Consider the following 19,440-nt stretch of genomic DNA (forward strand, 5'->3'; position numbering starts at 1 on the left):
TCTCAGAAAACTGTAGGAGTATTTCTGTACCTTACTTTTCACTTACTTGAGGTCCCTGAGGTCCTTAAGAGCCAAACAGACCTTCCAGTTTTTATGTATAAAGAAAAGAAAGAAATGAAATATATTCACTTATTAACAGCTATTAGTAATTACTAATCATAATGTTGGATTTTCAGATTTCAAAAAATAAATTTAAAATAAAATGCATTCAGTATTAATTCTTAAAGATTAGTTAAAAAAAAATAAAAAGAAAAAACAATTTTAAAACAATATGCCAATATCCTGAACCATCCTCCTTCATAACAATCCAAATCTTTTGAAGCCATTTATAGCTCCTTATTAGTTCATTATAGTTTCTGACACTCTATAGATTGCAAGTGCTTGCATAATAATGTTTTACAGGTTGCATTAAAAAAAAAAATTCCATAATTCTCCCCTCTCTCCCTGTAAGGTTATCTTATCTGCTTTTTTTACATTCAGAAAACGTTATGAACATGTCTTGCTTGTTGTCTCACAAAACACTTTGGCCACCTAAAAGCTTCTTACAAGTTTAAGGTGTTTTATGCCTTTTTCATACGAGATTAATTCCTTCCTCTCTTGAATGAAGTTCCAACTTTTTTTTCTTTCTATAATTCCCTTAGTCCTGAAGGGATGTTACAAACCCCACAGGAGGCAGAGTTTCTTATGCCTTCAGAACGTTACCATATCACACCCTCATTTTTCTTTCGACAAACCTAATTTGCCTTTAAGCTCTTTATTATAATACTTTGCTTAATGACTGTTCTCGAGGAATTTACGAACATTTTCATGTTGTCTTTGATACAATATCTAGAATGAAAGGAAAAATACCCAGGATTACCAAAGACAGGATTTGGTTATGATTCATGTGATCTGAGCAATGATAATACTTATTTTTCAGTATTTCGTACTTAGTATAATGTAGGCAATTTAAAAATTATCCTGTGTGTCTAGATAACGAGCATTCAGCTGTTTCTCCTCTGAGCATGAATGTGTACAAAGTCAAAAGAAGGCTCTTGTTTGGCATCTTACAGAGCTTGGATTAGACTCCATATCCACTTGTAATTCCCTTTACAGAGCACATTTGAAAACAGTGAAGCAAAGGACACATCTAGAGAGTATGTATAGAACACATGTATAATTACTGACAGGCCATGTAACACTCATTTGTATTAAGGTTGCTCAATATTTTCTATTTAAGGCTCTGCTTTTCATTGTTTATAGTTTTATGCAACTTTAAAGACATAAACTGAAACTATTCGTGCCAGATGTCTTTCTTTCTAAATTTTAGCCAAAGCAATTCAGTCATTTACAAGATGAAAGCTAACAAAAAACAGGTGTTTTTCTTGAGTTAAAAGTATTATTTTAAAAATAAAATCTCCACCCTTAATGTTTTGGAGCAGTAAAGTATACTTTGGAAAGTATATGGCTTAAGGAGGAGAAAGAAGATAAAAGAATGATGTACTTGCTGTAGCTCATATGCAAATCTACTGAATTTTGTCCCAAATGGAAGCCTTTGAAAAAGGTAATCTGCACTCTGCCATAAAACACTTAGACTGGAATGGGAAAAAGAACTTGAAAAGAGAGAAGCTAGAGGGACTAAATGCAAAAAGGTTGGACATGCAGGCGACAGCCACAGTCTGTCCTTGGAGGAGCCTGAAATCAGACATTTTACCCAGACTTTTCCATCCCTTTCTGGGGACTGTCAATATAAATTACAACAATTTCATCTTTCTGTCTTTTACTTCATTCATTCAAGAGGTGCAAGGTCTCAAATATTACTGAAGGATAAAATCTCATCTTAGTGAAGTCACTGTTTTCTGCTACGAACATAGCCCTAGTAATAGCAATTTCTTCTGAAATACAGGCTTTTTTCTTCTGAAGAATCTCTTCAAAGATTCTGAAGCACCACATACTTCATACCATCCAAATGTTTTAATTTAAAAGTGCAACTTACTCTGTCCCCTTTTAGCCCCAGTGGTCCACATTCTGCTCTTTCACCCTATTAAAAGCATTAGTAAGTTTCATATCTGAATAGAATTTTTCATTATTTTTTTTCATCTGCATAGAATTTTAATATAATTTTAAAGTTTATTTTAAGGATTTCTATTATTCTTAATAATTTTTCAATATATTTCATTTTTTAACATATTCTTGTAATGCAAAAAATCTGGTATTTAGGGAAGACTTTGTCCAGCACTGAAATACTTCACTTAAGACGTATTTATTTTTTTCTTGGAGATATACAAAACAACAACCCCTACAAAGCTAAAGAGCAGCATACATTGTGATATAAAACTCAGGTCCTGCAATCTCTTCTTTTAGGCCAACCTCCCTTTGGACAATCCCTTTTGACATTTACGTATCAGGCTAATTCCCATGGTATTTGTGGTCTGTGCCTGTGTGCAATTTGTGGGGACAAAATACTTGACGGGGGGGCGGGAAGGGAGTTTTTCCTGGAAATGAAATCACACAAAGCTGGTTACAAGGGAGGACAGGACTAAGGAAAAATTTGTCTGCAAAGAGAAGTCCTTGGTTGCCACAACCTCCTCAGCAGGCAATAACCATAGAGTCCTCCTGGCTGTGCTGCCATTTGCAACAGGTGTGCTCATTTTCAATTGCACTATGTAGGTGGTTTTTTTTTTCATTTTTTAGTTGCAGTAATACATCACAATCACTTTTAAAGAAAGGAGTACGATTCCACACAGAATTACCATTTTATTTAGGAACCTCCCCCCACGGCTTCCCACCAAAAAACCGCCTGGCACCCTTCCTTTATTATCCACAAACAGCTCCCTGCCCTTGTTTGCAGGGGCTTATTGCACACGTGTGAGGAAATCCGCACGTCCGTGAGGGAGACACGGAGAAAAACAAACTCCAGGCGAGCTGCCTAGACAGAAAACCTCTCTTTTTATTACTTTTTCAAGCCACAGCCGAGCTCCCTCAGCCTCCCTCACAGCCCGCCCCGCCCCGCCTGCCGTGACGCCACCCCGCGCTCCGCCATCCCGGCCGGCCCCCGGAAGCGCCCTGGGCCCGCGGCCCTGCCCCGCCGCTTCCTTCCCCCGCTGCCCGCGCCGCCGGAAGGGGCCGCGCGGCTGCCGCTGGGGCTGGAGCGGGGCCTGAGGTGCGGGGCCGGGGCGGGAGCGGGGCCCCCGCGCCCCCCGCAGCGGGGAGGGGAGGCGGGGGGAGGCCGGGCGCTGCAGGGCGCTGCCGGGTGCTGCCTTTTGTCCTCCCTCGGCCGCAGCCGTGGGTGTCCCGTGGTGCTGCAGAGGGCGGTGGGGGTCAGCGCGGGGCAAGCCTTGTGTTTGCTGGGAAGGAGGGCACGGGGACGCGGTGGCAGAGCCGTGGGGCCGTAAAGGTTGGGAAAGAGCCGAGGTCGGCCGGGCTGAGGTGTGATGGGAGCAGCAGAGGAAGGTTAGGGGTGGGAAGTCATGTATTTATACAGCTCTTTTAAGTCGTTTAGGATTTATAAAGTCATTTATGCAGCTCTTCAAACAGGGTCAGGCTTGAGGCGAAGCAGGGAGGCTGGTTTCTGTCAGCCAGTGCACTGCAATTAGGCAGGGATGTTTTCTTCATGTTTTAGGGAGTGGCGCTTTACTGGCAGCACACCCACACACCGTGTTTGGCTTAATCCTTCCTTCCCTAATAACAAAATCGCACTGCTGCGGAGTTTGTAAACACAGCAGACCCTGCTGTCTGCTTGGCTGTGTTGGTTTTTGCCTCAGTCAGCGTAATCAAAATCAACGCGTGCGACAGGGAAAGGGATGTAAGGTGGAGAATGCTGAGGGTTTGGGCCTGAAATATATCCATGGTAAATCCTGAGGCTAAAAGTAATTCAGAACCATATTTGTGTTTGCTGTAAGATGATCTCAGATGACAAATTTGCATTTGATAACGTTCCTACAAATTGTTTTCTCAACAGTTTCCATATGAATGGATATCACCTGAATCTTCCTGCAATAGTTTAAACTGCTTGTAAACTCACCCTAAACATGAGTGGCTCCAAACCTGATATTCTGTGGGCCCCGCACCATGTTGACCGCTTTGTTGTGTGTGATTCGGAACTGAGCCTGTACCACATTGACTCTGCCGTAAGTTCAGAACTCAAGGCAGGGTCCTTGCGGCTCTCGGAAGAAACTACAGCCACGCTGTTGTCCATAAATTCAGATACACCATATATGAAATGCGTGGCTTGGTATCCAAAGTATGATCCCGAATGTCTTCTTGCCGTTGGACAGGCCAATGGTCGAGTGGTACTTACAAGCCTTGGCCAGGATCACAACTCAAAATCTAAAGATTTGATAGGCAAAGAGTTTGTTCCCAAGCACGCACGGCAATGCAATACTCTGGCGTGGAACCCACTGGATAGTAACTGGCTTGCTGCTGGATTAGATAAACATCGGGCTGACTTTTCAGTGCTCATCTGGGATATCAGTAGCAAATATGCTCCAGAGACTGCGGTTGCTACAGAGAAAGTGAGGCTTTCCACAGGCGATCCAGAAGTGGGACTGGTAGTAACAAAGCCACTCTATGAATTAGGGCAGAATGATGCTTGCCTCTCTCTTTGTTGGCTGCCACGGGATCAAAAGCTTCTTTTAGCTGGAATGCATCGAAATCTGGCTATTTTTGATCTGAGGAATACGAGCCAAAAAATATTTGTTAACACCAAGGCTGTCCAAGGAGTGACTGTCGATCCATATTTCCACGATCGTGTAGCTTCCTTCTATGAAGGTCAGGTTGCCATATGGGATTTAAGGAAGTTTGAAAAGCCTGTTTTGACCTTGACAGAGCAACCAAAGCCTTTAACAAAAGTTGCATGGTGTCCTACAAGAACTGGGCTGTTAGCTACTTTAACAAGGGACAGTAATATCATTAGGCTGTATGACATGCAGCATACTCCCACACCTATTGGGGATGAAACTGAGCCTACAATCATCGAAAGAAGTGTCCAACCGTGTGAAAACTACATTGCTTCGTTTGCCTGGCATCCCACAAGTCAAAATCGAATGGTCGTGGTGACTCACAACAGGACTATGTCTGACTTCACAGTGTTTGAAAGAATTTCTCTTGCATGGAGTCCCGTGACGTCCTTAATGTGGGCTTGTGGACGACATCTATATGAATGTACAGAAGAGGGAAAAGCTAATTCCTTGGAAAAAGACATAGCAACCAAAATGCGGCTCAGAGCATTGTCAAGGTATGGTCTTGATACTGAACAAGTTTGGAGAAATCACCTCCTAGCTGGAAACGAAGATCCCCAGCTGAAATCACTTTGGTACACTCTGCATTATATCCTTTATTTTACTGTAGTTTATTTTAAGAAGTTGCCTGCACTTTGTGTGTAAACCAATTATATGAAATGCATGAAAGTCTTTGAACATAATATGACATGCTCTAAAAACTTTGCATATGTTAATAGGATATGACTTTTAACTTTTAAAAAGTATTTTTCAAATGCTTGGGAAAAATTAAGGTTCCTATACATGTAAATACTTATGAAGCAGTATACTGAAGATATGGATCAAAAACTTACAGGAAACAAAGGTCCCTTAGTTTATGCTGGCATTAAGTCAATTGTGAAGTCATCTTTGGGTAAGAATATTCCAACTTTGATAAGCTATATTATAGTATATTTACAGAATGATGCACTCATGGGTTTGTCTTTAAAAATTATTGAAAGACTATAAAAATAATATAAACAAAGTATTTAAGTTTGTGATTTAATATATGTGGGTAAATAGTTTATCTTACAGTAATTTCCTGAATTTGTGCTTTTCTTTGGAGGTCAATGATCAGAAAAACAAAATAACCTCGGAGGTAAATCTTCAACTGAACTATTTCAAACATTCAGTGATTGACAGTGACACTGAAAAGTCTTGTTCAGCATGTAACTATTTGTTAAAGTTCTCAAAGCTCCACATGGGAGTGTGTAGTTCTAGAAAGCTGACTTCAGTGTAGCCAAAGTATATTTATATAACCATGTTTAAATAAGCTATCTTGTTTTGAAGTGGTAATCAGCCCTTGTGCATCACATTATGCCTCTTATGCTTAGTGAAGTATTTTTTAGTGGTATCTGTTATTAGAATCTCTCCTTCCCTGTTCATTATGTGTCTTGTATTTATGCTGCTTGGAGCAAAGGCAACTCCTCAGCAGTGGGAAAGCTTGTAGCACATTGATGCTTGCTAAGAAGAGGAGAACTGGTAGAGCAGGTGCTTGGCTGTATTTTGAAGTTGGACACGCTGATCATTCCTGTCAGCTGTGTAACAAGAACCTCCAAAAACTCAGGATGGAGAGGAAAGAAAAAGGACTCAGTAGGGGATAAATGTCAAGTTTAGGTGCATGATTATTAGGAGATCAGAATAAAATTATTTTGTATATGCTGCTCCTTACAACCGAGTTAATAGTAAGGTTAATTTAAAGTAGTAAAGTATGATACTTTGCTTTTCTTTCTGCTTTATGGTTGAAATCAAAGCACTGTGGCTGCAATTTAAATTGTGATTAAAGCATAATTTAACATATTTCCCATTTTTAGGAACAACAGAGAACCTCAGGCACAGCAGGAGTGGATCTGATAGACAGGCAGATATTATTCAGTATCTGAGTGAGGAGAGATCCTTGGCTTTGCAGCTCTGTGGGTGGATAAAGAAGGGAGCAGACTTAGATGTGGAACCTTTTTTAAATTCATTGGAACAGGAAGGAGACTGGGAGCGAGCTGCTGCTGTAGCACTATTCAATTTGGACATACGGCGAGCAATACAAATTCTAAATAAAGGTGCTTCCTCAGGAAAAGGTGTGTATTGCGTTTTTCGTGTCTTTCTTCTTTTGGAATTACATCACCTTGGTGGATTTTTCTGTAAACAGAATTCTGGAAGATGGTAGGAAAAGGTGTCTGCTGTCTTTTTAAATATTTACTTGAAGTAGCTGGATTGGAGACTCAGAATCTGACAAATCTTGTTCTTTCTCTACTCAGATTATAATGTGCCTTACTGTCTAATTAAAATGCATTGGATGTTTTAGAATTTCATATTAATACATGACACAAAGTGTTACACACAGAAGTAGCAGGAATTTTTTCCTGTAATGGAATTGCACATTGGTCAGCTGTCATGTATGTCTCCTTCAGTTGGGCCGTATGGGGGCTTTCTGCCAGTGCAATGGCTGTGGAATAACTAAAATATAACATTCAGGATTTACAGAAGACACTTGTTTTGGAATAGTATTTGGGAAGTGTTACAGTGTATGAAGGAAAAAATAACAATTTTAGAGCTAAGAGACAGAGATATTTTGTTATGTTTTCTTGCCAGTATTCGTCCTATATCTCTGATTTGCATGTGTTCTCGTACTAAATTTAAAATACTGTCTTGCCTGCTTTAGATTTGGAGGAAGTACGTATGTTTTCTGTAGGGAAGGTTCAGAACAGTGACTGGCTGTCTTTGAATCAAAAAAAGAAAATTGAACTTTCCGACAATAAATATTTAGATAAAATAGATTTAATGATTTTAGGATTATTTTTTTTTGACTTAAAACCGTTATATGCAGTTGTCATCCACCAGCATGGTCTGTTATGTAATGGTTATGTGTGTATTCCAGTACTTTCACTTCTTGTGGATATGAACTATGGTAACAACAACCTTTTGTGAAAGCAGTAAGAATGCATGTAGCAGTTCCAAACTATTGCAGAACACCAGAACTAGAGTGATGTTGCTTAAAGTATAACTCAGGCTGTCATGCGTGTGGGCTTGTGACTTTGAGAACAGAAACTGAGTCATTGAAAGCAGAAACTGCAAAAAGCTAGCATATGTAATGTTGTTTTAGCTCATGATAACTCTACCAGATTTTGTCAGGTATTCTGCAGAATATTCAGTTTCAAACTGATGTGTTCAATTATGGTTTTAATTGATTTCTTTTTTAAGTCTTGAACTTGAATATTGTTGGTTGTTTTTTAATAAATCAGGTGATCTGAACCTTAATGTAGTAGCAATGGCTCTATCAGGCTACACAGATGAGAAGAACTCGCTTTGGAGAGAAATGTGCAGTACTCTGAGACTGCAGTTGAACAACCCCTACTTGTGTGCTATGTTTGCTTTTCTGACAAGTGAGTCTGGTTCATACGATGGTGTTTTGGTGAGTAAATTTATGTTAAATTCCTTTAAATAATAGGTGTGCATAAATACATCCATGTGTAGGGGAAGTGTTACATGCTCCATGAATTAATCAGTTTAGAATGTATTGTTTTTTTCCTCATACTGGCAGGTAATGTTTTTTCTTCTAAACAGAGTTCTCGTATTAATGAACATTGTGTTAGTGTACAAACCGTATAAAAATGGGCGTATCCAACAGAGTTCACACAGTTCTTAGAGGAAGTGTTTGGTTTTTTGTTGTGTTTTTTTTTTTTTTTGTTGTTTTTTTTTTTGTGGCATGGAATTCTTAAACCATTAGGAGTATATTATCAAAATAATTTAAGCAGGAGAAAGGTTGATGAACTGGGAGGTGCTGTTGACTCCCTGAAGGGAAGAGAAGCCTTGCAAAGGGATTTAGATAGATGGAGCACTGGGCAATCAGCATGGCCTGAAGTTCAGCAAAGGGAAATGCCGGGTGCTGCAGCTGGAATGGAGCAATGCTAGGCCCAGGCTAGGCGACGAGTGGCTGGGGAGCAGCTCAGCAGAAAGGGACCTGGGGGTGTCAGAATACCATGCCATAATCACGATAGCCCAGCCCTACATGATTTGGAAATATGTTTCTAGTTTCGAAAGCCACATTTGATGTGTTGAACCAGCCTTTCCTGCCAGATGAGTAAATTGCTCCTGTTAGCCTCAGTCTTGATCTGATGCATATATCTGAATATAAACAGTTTGTCTGATATTTAGTGTTAGCTTTTTTCAGGTGCTTTCTTTGTACATAATCAAATTCATTAATATTAGCTATACATTAAGGTAAATGTTCTGACTTTTACAAACAATGTATTGCAAAATTGGAAATTTGTATGTGATGGTAGTATTCCCATTTTTCTCTCCAAAGTATGAAAATAATGTAGCTGTACGAGACAGAGTTGCGTTCGCTTGCAAGTTCCTCAATGATGCTCAGGTAAGTCTATGGTTGGACACTCAAGCAAACTATTAAGCTGGGCTTTATTTAGAGAGGGAAGAAGATCTGGGGTGGAGAGGTGAGCAGTAGAAGCAATGATTCACGAGGGATTTGTTTTTCTCCTCACAATAGGATATAAGCCATGGTATAATCTGATCTTCAGTTTGTAACTTCAGCTTGATTTTTGACTTTTTTTTTTTTTAATAATAATATTCACGACATGCTAGTTTTTAAAATTGTTGTATGGCTTGTATGTCTCTCTTAATGGAGTGTATATTTATTTATTTCCAGACATTTACTTTCCCTTGAATAAAGGTTTCATTTTGCAGTAGGAATGTTTAAGTGTTTAAAAATAGGTTAATTATTAAAAATTTAAAAATCTCTTTGCACTTTGTGTCAGGAGGCTTAAAGTATATAGATAAAAAATTAAGTTCTTGCAATATAGTAGATATTGCCATATAAATTTTCCTGCATAACATGCAGCAAGCAGCATATTCTGTTAGCAAAAGACACTCTTAAGGAAAGCTGTTCAAATTGTAGGAAGTTTTGCCATTATGTCATAAATGAGTTACAAGGACATGAACAGACAGCAAAAGTTAGTGGTTTTTGTTTTGTTTTGTTTTGTAGCTGAACAGATTTATTGAAAAGCTGACAAATGAGATGAAAGATGCTGGGAATTTGGAGGGAATACTATTAACAGGGCTGACAAAAGATGGAGTGGACTTGATGGAAAGTTACGTTGACAGAACAGGAGATGTCCAGACAGCGAGCTATTGCATGTTACAGGTTAGTGTTTCACTCAAAAATAAATTGTAACATGAGAGAACAATAGTTTCTTTAGCAGCATAGTACTGAATCTTGCGAACTAAAAAGTATTTTTTGTAGTACATTTTGACAGCATATATCATGCTGTGATATGTGGATTTTTATGATGGATATAAACATGATATTGTGGAATCATCCAAACCACTTGAGGTTAACTACAAACTTGTATCTTCAAGTTATCTCAACAAGAGAAAGTGAGTGATAATAGGGAAAAGAGGAGAAAAAGCAAAAATAGCAGCACTGGGAATACCTGTTCCCCTGCTTATTACTGGTGTGTTTTCTGGTAGGTTCAAAGTATACATTTTTACTTCCAGGATTTTGATGGAGAAGTGAGGTGTGGTGTGTTTTTTTTTTTGTTTGTTTGTTTGTGTGTTTGTTTGTTTGTTTTTGGCAGTGAGTATTGGTGTTGAGTTTATTGTGGTGGTTTTTTGTGTGTTTGGGGGGGATTGTGGTTTGGGTGTCGTAATATATTTTTTTTGGTTGGGCTTGTTGTGGTCCTTATTGGCACAGCTGCAGCTACTTCTAACACTGTGCACGTATCATTTTTATGGTTACATATTTTACATATATACTGGGATATGTGACAAAAACGTATAATCCTTTGTATGACAGATGCAAGTGTTCAGGAGAATGTGGCAGCACCAGTATTCTCAACCTGAGAGGCAGACTGAAGAAAATGTTTATGAAACTCAGGTTAAATTTTAGCAGATGTTGTCTTTCTTTAGACAAATTACATTATTTCTCTTTAGACAAATTACATTATGTCTCATACATTGTAGTATGCTTTGTAAAGCCGTATGAAAATGTGAATAATTTGCATTGTGTATCTTCAGTGTGTGACTGGCATTTTTTCCTACCTGATTTAGGGTTCTCCATCAGATGTACTTAAGGATGAGAGGGTTCAGTACTGGATTGAGAACTACAGGAATCTCTTAGATGCATGGAGATTTTGGCATAAACGTGCAGAATTTGATATCCACAGGAGTAAGCTGGATCCTAGTTCAAAGCCTTTAGCCCAGGTAAATTTATTTCTTCTATGAAATACGACCAATCCAGAAAGGAAGGTAGCACGGTAGCATAGAAACAAAAATGGTGGCTGCATCTTGGCTTTCCTGAAGGTTCATGTGCAAAAGAAAGATTTAAGCTAAGGCTACCCTAAAAGGGTAAACATATTTGTTTGTTTTTCAAAATAGTTTGGAGAAAGGACTTAACTGTTTTGGTAGAGAGCAGGGAAATAAGGTAAACAAATGTACTTTTTTTTTTTCGTCTAATCAAGGAAATCATCATTATCATGGTGAGGATGATGCTGAAACCAGGGAATTGAACCAAGAACCAGTACAAATTGACTTTGTTTTAAATGATCTGAACCTCCAAGCTACTTTGAAGCCCTTGAACCTAAACTAAAGTGAACAGCAACTTTTATTATCAGTTCAGAACATAAGCTAAACTGAAAACTGACGCCCTGTACAAATATTATCTGGTAGCATTTTTTTTTTCCAATGTGGTCTGGCCACAGCAACTGACACTCGCTCATATTTGCTCAGTATGCGCATTACAAGCTTTATAGTCCCAAGGGCTTTTAAGGAAGGCTATATTAGAATTCATGTGTCCTTCACAGCTGTTTAAGGGGAGCTCCATCCATACTGTTGCAGGTAGAAGGGAGTTTACTGCTCCTGCCTTATGTGAGCATTGTAAATAATCCCTAAAGAGTGTAAAGTCTGTGCTTTCCTCTATATCACACCTCAACCTGTGGCATTAAATGTGCAGGTAAAGATTGCTAGGAAAATCCACACGTTCAGGACTCTGGAGTGGGTTACCCAAATAGAAAGAGGGAGAGACCAGTAGAGTAAACTTCTTTCATACCTTCACATACAGCTTTTCATAATCTTAAATAATACCTCTCTAAGCAATAATGCATGGTGTTATGTGCTGTTGAGGTAACTGGGCATCGTTAAGGCCTACTTCACAGAACTGCATGTCAAGTCTATAAGCCAAGATGTTGGCAATACCTTCACAAGAGAGTAACTTTCCAGTGCACTATCAAGAGTATCTGGTAAATGAGTATTTGCTAGGTTGAACAAATTCACTTATAGTTGTAGAACCAAACTGAAAAATTAACGAGCTTTTGTTCTCTTTAGGTGTTTGTGAGTTGCAATTTCTGTGGAAAATCCATCTCCTACAGCTGTTCAGCCATTCCTCATCAGGGGCGGGGTTTTAGCCAATACGGAGTTAGTGGCTCACCAACTAAGTCAAAAGTTACAAGCTGTCCTGGTTGTCGTAAGCCCCTTCCTCGCTGTGCACTTTGCTTGATAAATATGGGAACTCCGGTTTCCAGCTGTCCAGGTATGACATACTGTTTTTTAGCTATTCAGCTAGAGTGCTAGGTACAGGCCTAATTAACAGTTCTTGTAGGAAGATCGTCTGTTGCACCATTCTGTTTATTCTCATACTGTAAGTATTCATACCCTTAATTTTAAGGGAGAGAGACCATAGTGAACGTGTAAATGTGTTTACATCCCATCTAATGTTATGATAAAACCTGTGTTTCAATTTTTTGGTGTCAGCTGGTATGCAGTTACCTGGTTTTGACCATTTTTACCAGTGGGGTTGTTAGTGGAATCCCATGACAGACAAAGATTCAAGTATCATAGTGTTTTGCAATACGAGCTTTAAAATTGCAGGAAATGGGAGGTGTGTTTTCTTGGGATGAATTGATGGGAGGCTGCAGAAATATTGGAATTTACCAATTGATTTTTAAGTGAAAGAAGACAGAATAAATATAATGTACATGTATACTTTCTGTGGCTGAGCATGAAAGAATTTATGGGTGCTGCTGGCACATCTAAGAAATACTATCAATAGAATCTCTTGGTTCTAAATGTCTTGGGCTCAGCATTATATAAGGTTTAAGTGAAACTCATTTTGCCCATATTTTTAGGTCAGTCTTGTTAAAGAGTTATAGACAGCTGTACAGTTGTCGTCTGTGTACCTCCTCTAATTCTTTCACTGGTCTTTGTTATGACTTACTGTTGCAATTGTTCTACTTCATAACTGAGACTTGGTGAATTGTGTATATTTATACACGCACACATACATATATATTTTTTAAAGCCAAAAATCCCATGTACGGAAAAACCAATATATAATTCACTGGAACTGAAATCAATCACTGAGACATAAATCACTGTTGAAAGAGATTGTCTTCAAAGTTTAATAGGCAAGTGTAGCACATCCATAAGATGCAAAGCATTAGCTGAGCAGTATAATTCTTGTTTTGATTTTCTGTCAGTTCTTATTTAATAATTTTATCAACTTCTCTTTTAAAATCAGGCTACGTCTTTGCTTCAAGCTCCTAATTCCAAATTTATTGTAATGCTGTTACTGCAATTGCAATATAAATGAAACAAGGATTTACAGGCATATCTGTGGGGATGGGTTTGCTTTTTCACAGGAGGATCTAAGTCAGATGAAAAAGTGGATCTTAGTAAAGACAAGAAGCTAGCCCAGTTCAACAACTGGTTTACTTGGTGTCACAACTGTAGGCATGGTGGACACGCTGGGCATATGCTTAGCTGGTTCAGGTAAGTTGTTCAAGTCTTCTGTGTTTCACTTGTGCATGCTGCACCAAGTAGGACACAACTCCTTAGTTTTATCTACAATTAAGATGTTTTGTTTTAGAACACTTGCAGAGCTTACCATGCTGCTAAGTTTTCTTTGAGATAAAGTGTTTTTGTACATTCTTAAATTTGTAGAATGCAAAATTCTTGGTAGTTTTATTTTACCTGTTTTTTCTTTTTTTCTGCTATTGCTGTCTAGGGACCACACTGAGTGCCCCGTGTCTGCCTGTTCATGTAAGTGTATGCAGCTGGATACAACAGGGAATCTCATTCCAGCAGAGACTGTACAGGCTTGAAAACATGGGGCTCTCTAATGGATGTCCATCATAGTCCAAGCATATATTTTAGACAAAGGTCATTTGTGACTTACTGTGAAAAAATAAATTGCTGTCAGATTAGTAAAATAACATGCGTATGACTGTGCTTGGTAGAAACTGATAATCCTGGAATGAGCCTCTGGTGTGGGCCTTGTTCAGTGAACTTAAAAGTTAAAAAGCACTCCTAGTAGCTTTGTTAAATTCAATGAACTTTTAATGAAGTTTTCAGGGTAATGCTTGTTGGCCCTTTTATCAGTTTTCTAAACAAAGCAGTGTTTACATACAGTGCTTAGTAAAAGTGAAAAATCAAAATAAACAACTGAAAAGTGTTCTCTAGAGGATGGCAGAATGACGCTATGGCATCCTTTTCATTGATTGATGACACTTCCTCGAATGCAATTATTTCCTTGTAAATTAATTGTGTGCCACTGTTAATCGCATTCTAAAGATATTTAAAGAAAAATCCATTTCTTTCTTTTCTCAAGATTTGTTAATAGTAAGCAATATCTTTGCAATTCAAGATCTTATTTAATGTACCTATATTACCTAGCTGATGTGAATTTTAATGCTAAGGAATTCAGGAGCTTTGTCTCCTAACAAGGTTGATATCCTGTAGAAGAGTTTCCTGAAAATTCATGTGTAACTTCGAGTGCAGAATGCAGGTGAGCTACAAGAGGTTTTATTTTGAACATAGTACTGTGAAGATCTGAAATCTCAAGGACTGGAGGCTTGTAAATATTTAAGTTTTAAACTATGTGCTGAGTTTTGACTACAAACATATTTGAATTTTTAAGACTTTGGGATGAACGGGATTTTCCTGCACTTCTGAAACATTCTGGGATGTGTGAAATGAAGCAATTTATATCCTGCTTCAGGTCACTGCTGGACACCAGTATGCTCCCAAAAGGCTGCACAATTTTAGGTCATTGACTAGAAATGGTACTAGGTATGTTATCAGCTGGAATTAAGTTATTTATTATCTTGAGAGTCAATGATACCTTGCTAATACTGTGCAAGGACCTAATCAGTATTGTTGTCCTTGATTTTGTAGGCAACGAAATTCACATAAATTAGGGAAAAAACCTGTTTTAAGGTATGTGAAAATAACATCAGTTTACTTGGTGTGTGTTTATTTACTATTAGAAACAGTATGAGTTACTTAACACTTGCGTGCTATGAAATACTAAATGGAGTGCTAGCAATAAACTGGTACCATATTGCCAGGACTGTGAAATATGTTGTTTTAAAACAGAGTATATTGTAATATACCACTGGTTCTAAGTGCTCTAGTGTAGTTGCAACAGGATAAATTGTGGAAACATTTTCTGTGGGTGTACATAATTACATTTTGGACTTTCAGTTATATTGTCTAATTAATGTTGTAATACATCTGCTACATTTATTCTGATCTACGATTCTTGCCTAATTGACAAAGATATTTTTAAAGTTAAATCTAAGAGGTACTCGATATTTGTAGTCAGACTGTCATGGGAGAGCAGTTAATGGTTTTTGTGTTAGAATATTTATTTCTCTTTCTGGTATTTTTGCACACCTTATGTTGCTCTTGAAGAGCTCTTTAAAATGTTCTCCATTAATAAATGTAAACTGGGGTTTAATGTATGATACCCTATTTATATAAACACAAGCAATAAAACTTGCTTTATGAAAATGAGGATTTGTAAGTGTCAAGGATATATTTTTATTCCTCTGTAATAATACCAACTATTACTAAATTTTCCAGATAAAATTCCATGTCTGGAATGTACGTACTTAATGTCTAATTTTCTTATGTAAAAAAAAATGCCATATTTGTAACATTTTTGACTTGACTGTTTGTTTCAATTACCATCATTTCATTAAATTAGATGCTTACTTTGACATTTAGCATGTCTTTGAAGTGTTCTAGATTATGAAATATGTACATACTCGGGTCCACTGTAAAGTATCAGCTTTGGGTGTTGTAATGGGTATTTGGGGTTTCAGGCCAATAATTACACTATTTGCAAAACTTATTCTATAAGAGGTGTGTTTACTCATCTTTTTTTTTCCTTGTTTTTGCTTTTAAATAATAAAATCATGCTTTTGGGGAAGATTTGTTGCTTTCTAAGAAAACTATAGCTACAGCTATTTCATTAGCTGCAGTTGCAGAATCACAGAACGTACAAGGTTGGAAGGGACCTTTGAAGATCATCTAGTCCAACACTCCTACTGAGCAGGATTGCCTAGAGCATGTTGCATGAGATAGTCAAAACGCACCGGGATGCTATCTCTGGAGAAGGAGACTCCGCAACCTCTCTGGGCAAGCCGTGCCAGTGCTCTGTCGCCCTCACGGTAAAGAAGTGCCCACCGCTATTCAGCCGGAACCTCCTGTGCTTCAGTTTGTGCCTGTTGCCTCTTGTCCTGTCACTGGGCACAACTGGAAAGAGACTGGCTCCATCTTCTCCATACGCATACATACCCTCAGATACACATGTATATATGCATTAAGTAGGTCTCCCCTCAGCCTGCTCTTCTCCAGGCTAAATAGTCCCACTTCTCTGAGCCTGTCTCTATGACAGGTGCTCCGGTCCTCTCATTGTCTTAGCCCTCCTCTGAACTCACTCAAGTAGTTCTGTGTCCCTCTTGGACTGAGGAGCCCAGAACTGGACACTACTTCAGCTGTGGCCTCACAAGGGCTGAGTAGAGGGGGAGGATCACCTCCCTTGTCCTGCTGGTAGCACCCTTCTGAATGCAACTCAGGATCCTGTTGGCCTTCTTTGCCCCAAGGCCCACTGCTGGCTCATGGTCAGCCTACTGTCCACCAGGGCTCCAGGACACTCTCTGCAGAGCTGCTCTCCAGCAGGTCAGCCCCCAGCCTGTCCTGGTGCTTGGGGTTATTCCTCCATGGGTGCAGAACCCTGCACTTGCCTTTGTTGAATTTCATGAAGTTCCTCTCAGCTCAACGCTCCAGCCTGTCGAGGTCCCTCTGAACAGCAGCACAGCCCTCTAGGGTATCAGCCACTCCTCCCAGCTTGGTGTCATCAGCAAAGCTGCTGGGGGTGCGCTGCATTCTATCAGCCGGGTTGTTGATGAGTAAGTTGAACAATACTTTCCTAGTACTGACCCCTCAGGGACACCACTAGCTACAGGCAACCAAGATCGGCTCAGGTTGGAAGGGACCTTAAAGATCATCTAACTCCAGCCCCCCTGCCACAGACAGAGGTGCCACCAACTAGATCAGGTTGGCCAAGGGCCAATCCAGCCTGGCCTTGAACATCTCCAGTGAGGGGCATCCACAGCTTCTCCAGGCAATCTGTTCCAGGGCCTCACCACCCTTCCACAGTCAAGAAGTTCCTCCTAATGCCTAATGTATACTCTCTCAGTTTAAGAACATTCCCCCTGTCCTATGCCTTCTTACGGGTAAAAGGTGTAAATGGTATAAAACAGGCACAATTTTTACCATAGTGGTTTGTGTCCTCTGCTTTCTTAGGTGTAACAATTACGAAAGGTATAAAACGGGCCTGATTTTTACCCCAGATGGAGCTCCTTTCGTCTGAGAAGCTTGCTGTGCTGCTTGGTGGAGGGCACCCCATGCTGGAGCAGTCCACTCCTGAAGGACTGTACACTGTGGTACAGCCCCCAGGCTAGCAGTCCTCAGGCAGGCAGGCATTTTCTTCTGACCCGGGCTCAGGAGACTTTTTCTGTCAGCCTTGTTCCCGTTAGGGCCTAGTCACCTTTATGGCTGCTGCCCTCACCCAGTTACCCAGTCCCTTGATGATTTCCCATCCCCTAAATGACTTCCCTCTGGGTTGATTTTTAAGATTTATTTATTTTTTTCTTTAAATGCGGGGCTCAGCCTGGCGGCCTGTGTGGTTGCCAGCCCCTGGCTCCTCCTGCTGGGCCCTTCGCATCCACGACGTGTCCCCGGCATTGGCGTTCAGCGGGGACCGGGGCTGTCTGCGCCCATCCTGCTCCCAGTGCCAGGAGAAGCTGCGGACGAGCTGTTGTGCGGTTGCGGGGCTGCGGTCCCTGCACCTGGGTGAGACGCTGCGGGACCTGTAGCTGGAGGGGCTCCTCCGCCGCTTCTGCCGCCGCAGCCCCAGCCCAGCATTGCGCTGGAACCTTCCCCCGGTCCAGCGGGCCAAAGCATCGCGCAGGGCAGGTGGCACCAGCCTGACAATGGCTAGGATGGGCCGCCGGCAGAGTGGTCAGGTGGCTCTGTGAGCAGCCCACGGCTCGATGCACTCCCTGCAGAACGAGTGCCTGCAGGGTTCCAGTCATGCTGCATCGGCCAGTGGGCCCAGGCAAATGGTGCAGGTGTCTTGTCTGGGTGCCTCCGCTGGCAGCTCCTGGCGTGGCTGGCTCATTGTGCCTGCGGCTGCTATGGCGTGGAAGTGCTGGTCCTCTGCAGGACGCTGCTCCCATGGCAAATGGGTATCAAGCGCCTCTGGTCCTCAGCACCTCCCTCGCAGGTCAACGGCACAACCTCAAAATCACAGCCCACCAGCGGCACCTCAGGATCTCGATGCTTGGCCTGCAACCAGAGACACCTCAGCATCTCATATGCCCCCAGAAGGACCTTGACATCTCCAGTTCCCCCAGCAGGACCGGGGTACCTCACCTGCCACCCAGCAGGACCTCGCGTCTCTCGTGTCACAGGAAGGATTTTGACGTCTCGCGTCCCACAGGAAGGACCTCGACGTCACACCTTCCACTCGCAACACCACCTCGCACGTTCCAGCAGTGGGACCTCAACCTCTCAAGTGTCACCAGCCGGACTGAACGCAGGCTGGACGCTTGGGGCATTTATAGCCTGCTGCCTTTTGCGAGGCCATTGGGTGGCAGTGACTCCATGGTGACATCACATGGATCTTGGGGTGCCCCTGATGGAGACACTTAGGGAATTGATGTGACTGTTGTGAGAAAATTCTGATGTGAAATGGCTGCTCCATGCTCACAGGAGCAACGTCTGCCAGGCTGGGGTCCAGGCTGGGCACTTGTTTTTTTACCCCAAACCCATTTTTACCCCAGATGGAGCTCCTTTCGTCTGAGAAGCTTGCTGTGCTGCTCGGTGGAGAGCAGCCCATACTGGAACAGTCCGTTCCTGAAGGACTGCACGCTGTGGTACAGCTTCTGGGCTGACAGTTCTCAGGCCAGCACATGCTTGTACTGGTGCTTGGGGTTATTCATTCAATCCACCTCCCTGTCTACTCATCTAGCCTGCGCTTCCTGAGCTTGCCCAGTTTTCTGCAATCTTCTGGAGTCTGATAGCTATATGAAGGTGACTTTGTACACCAGAACTCCTTTTTGACCTCAAAGGGACTTACAGCACTTACCACTCAGATGCCAAATATTTACACTCACAGCCACATATCCAAGGACGGTCTCTGTGTCAGGGTAAAGTGCTATAGCCATCTAGCGGTGGAATCTAGTCTTTTAGGCTAGATAGGCCTTGGTAGGGACTACTTGAACGTAACATTTTACTGAATATACATGTATATATAAGCACGTATTTTTTTCTAAAGAATAATTCATGAGAGTTAAATGCTAGTAAAATAAGCACGTAATTATTAACAACATTTTATTTTGCTAAGCACTAC

At 40.9% G+C, this 19,440-nt stretch overlaps 1 protein-coding gene across 1 annotated transcript; it reads left to right on the forward strand.

Moving 5' to 3' along the window:
* Nucleotides 1-3,077: 3,077 nt before the first annotated feature.
* On the forward strand, nt 3,078-15,939 carry MIOS (meiosis regulator for oocyte development). The gene is made up of 11 exons (XM_032181870.1): nt 3,078-3,142; nt 3,941-5,307; nt 5,512-5,610; nt 6,551-6,808; nt 7,973-8,142; nt 9,037-9,102; nt 9,730-9,888; nt 10,794-10,946; nt 12,066-12,270; nt 13,379-13,508; nt 13,744-15,939. The coding sequence occupies exons 2-11, from the start codon at nt 4,011-4,013 to the stop codon at nt 13,838-13,840; spliced, it is 2,634 nt and encodes an 877-aa protein (XP_032037761.1). The 5' UTR covers nt 3,078-3,142; nt 3,941-4,010; the 3' UTR covers nt 13,841-15,939.
* Nucleotides 15,940-19,440: the final 3,501 nt, after the last annotated feature.

Source organism: Aythya fuligula, chromosome 2 (genome assembly GCF_009819795.1).
Source record: "Aythya fuligula isolate bAytFul2 chromosome 2, bAytFul2.pri, whole genome shotgun sequence".
Taxonomy (NCBI): Eukaryota; Metazoa; Chordata; class Aves; order Anseriformes; family Anatidae; genus Aythya; species Aythya fuligula.

Bases quoted from the DNA above. Each gene is read 5' to 3' on its own strand.
- MIOS (XM_032181870.1), top strand. From the start codon at position 4,011: ATGAGTGGCTCCAAACCTGATATTCTGTGGGCCCCGCACCATGTTGAC. The intron at 6,809-7,972 runs GTGTGTATTGCG...TTAATAAATCAG, and splicing joins AGGTGCTTCCTCAGGAAAAG to GTGATCTGAACCTTAATGTA. The intron at 8,143-9,036 runs GTGAGTAAATTT...TTCTCTCCAAAG, and splicing joins GTTCATACGATGGTGTTTTG to TATGAAAATAATGTAGCTGT.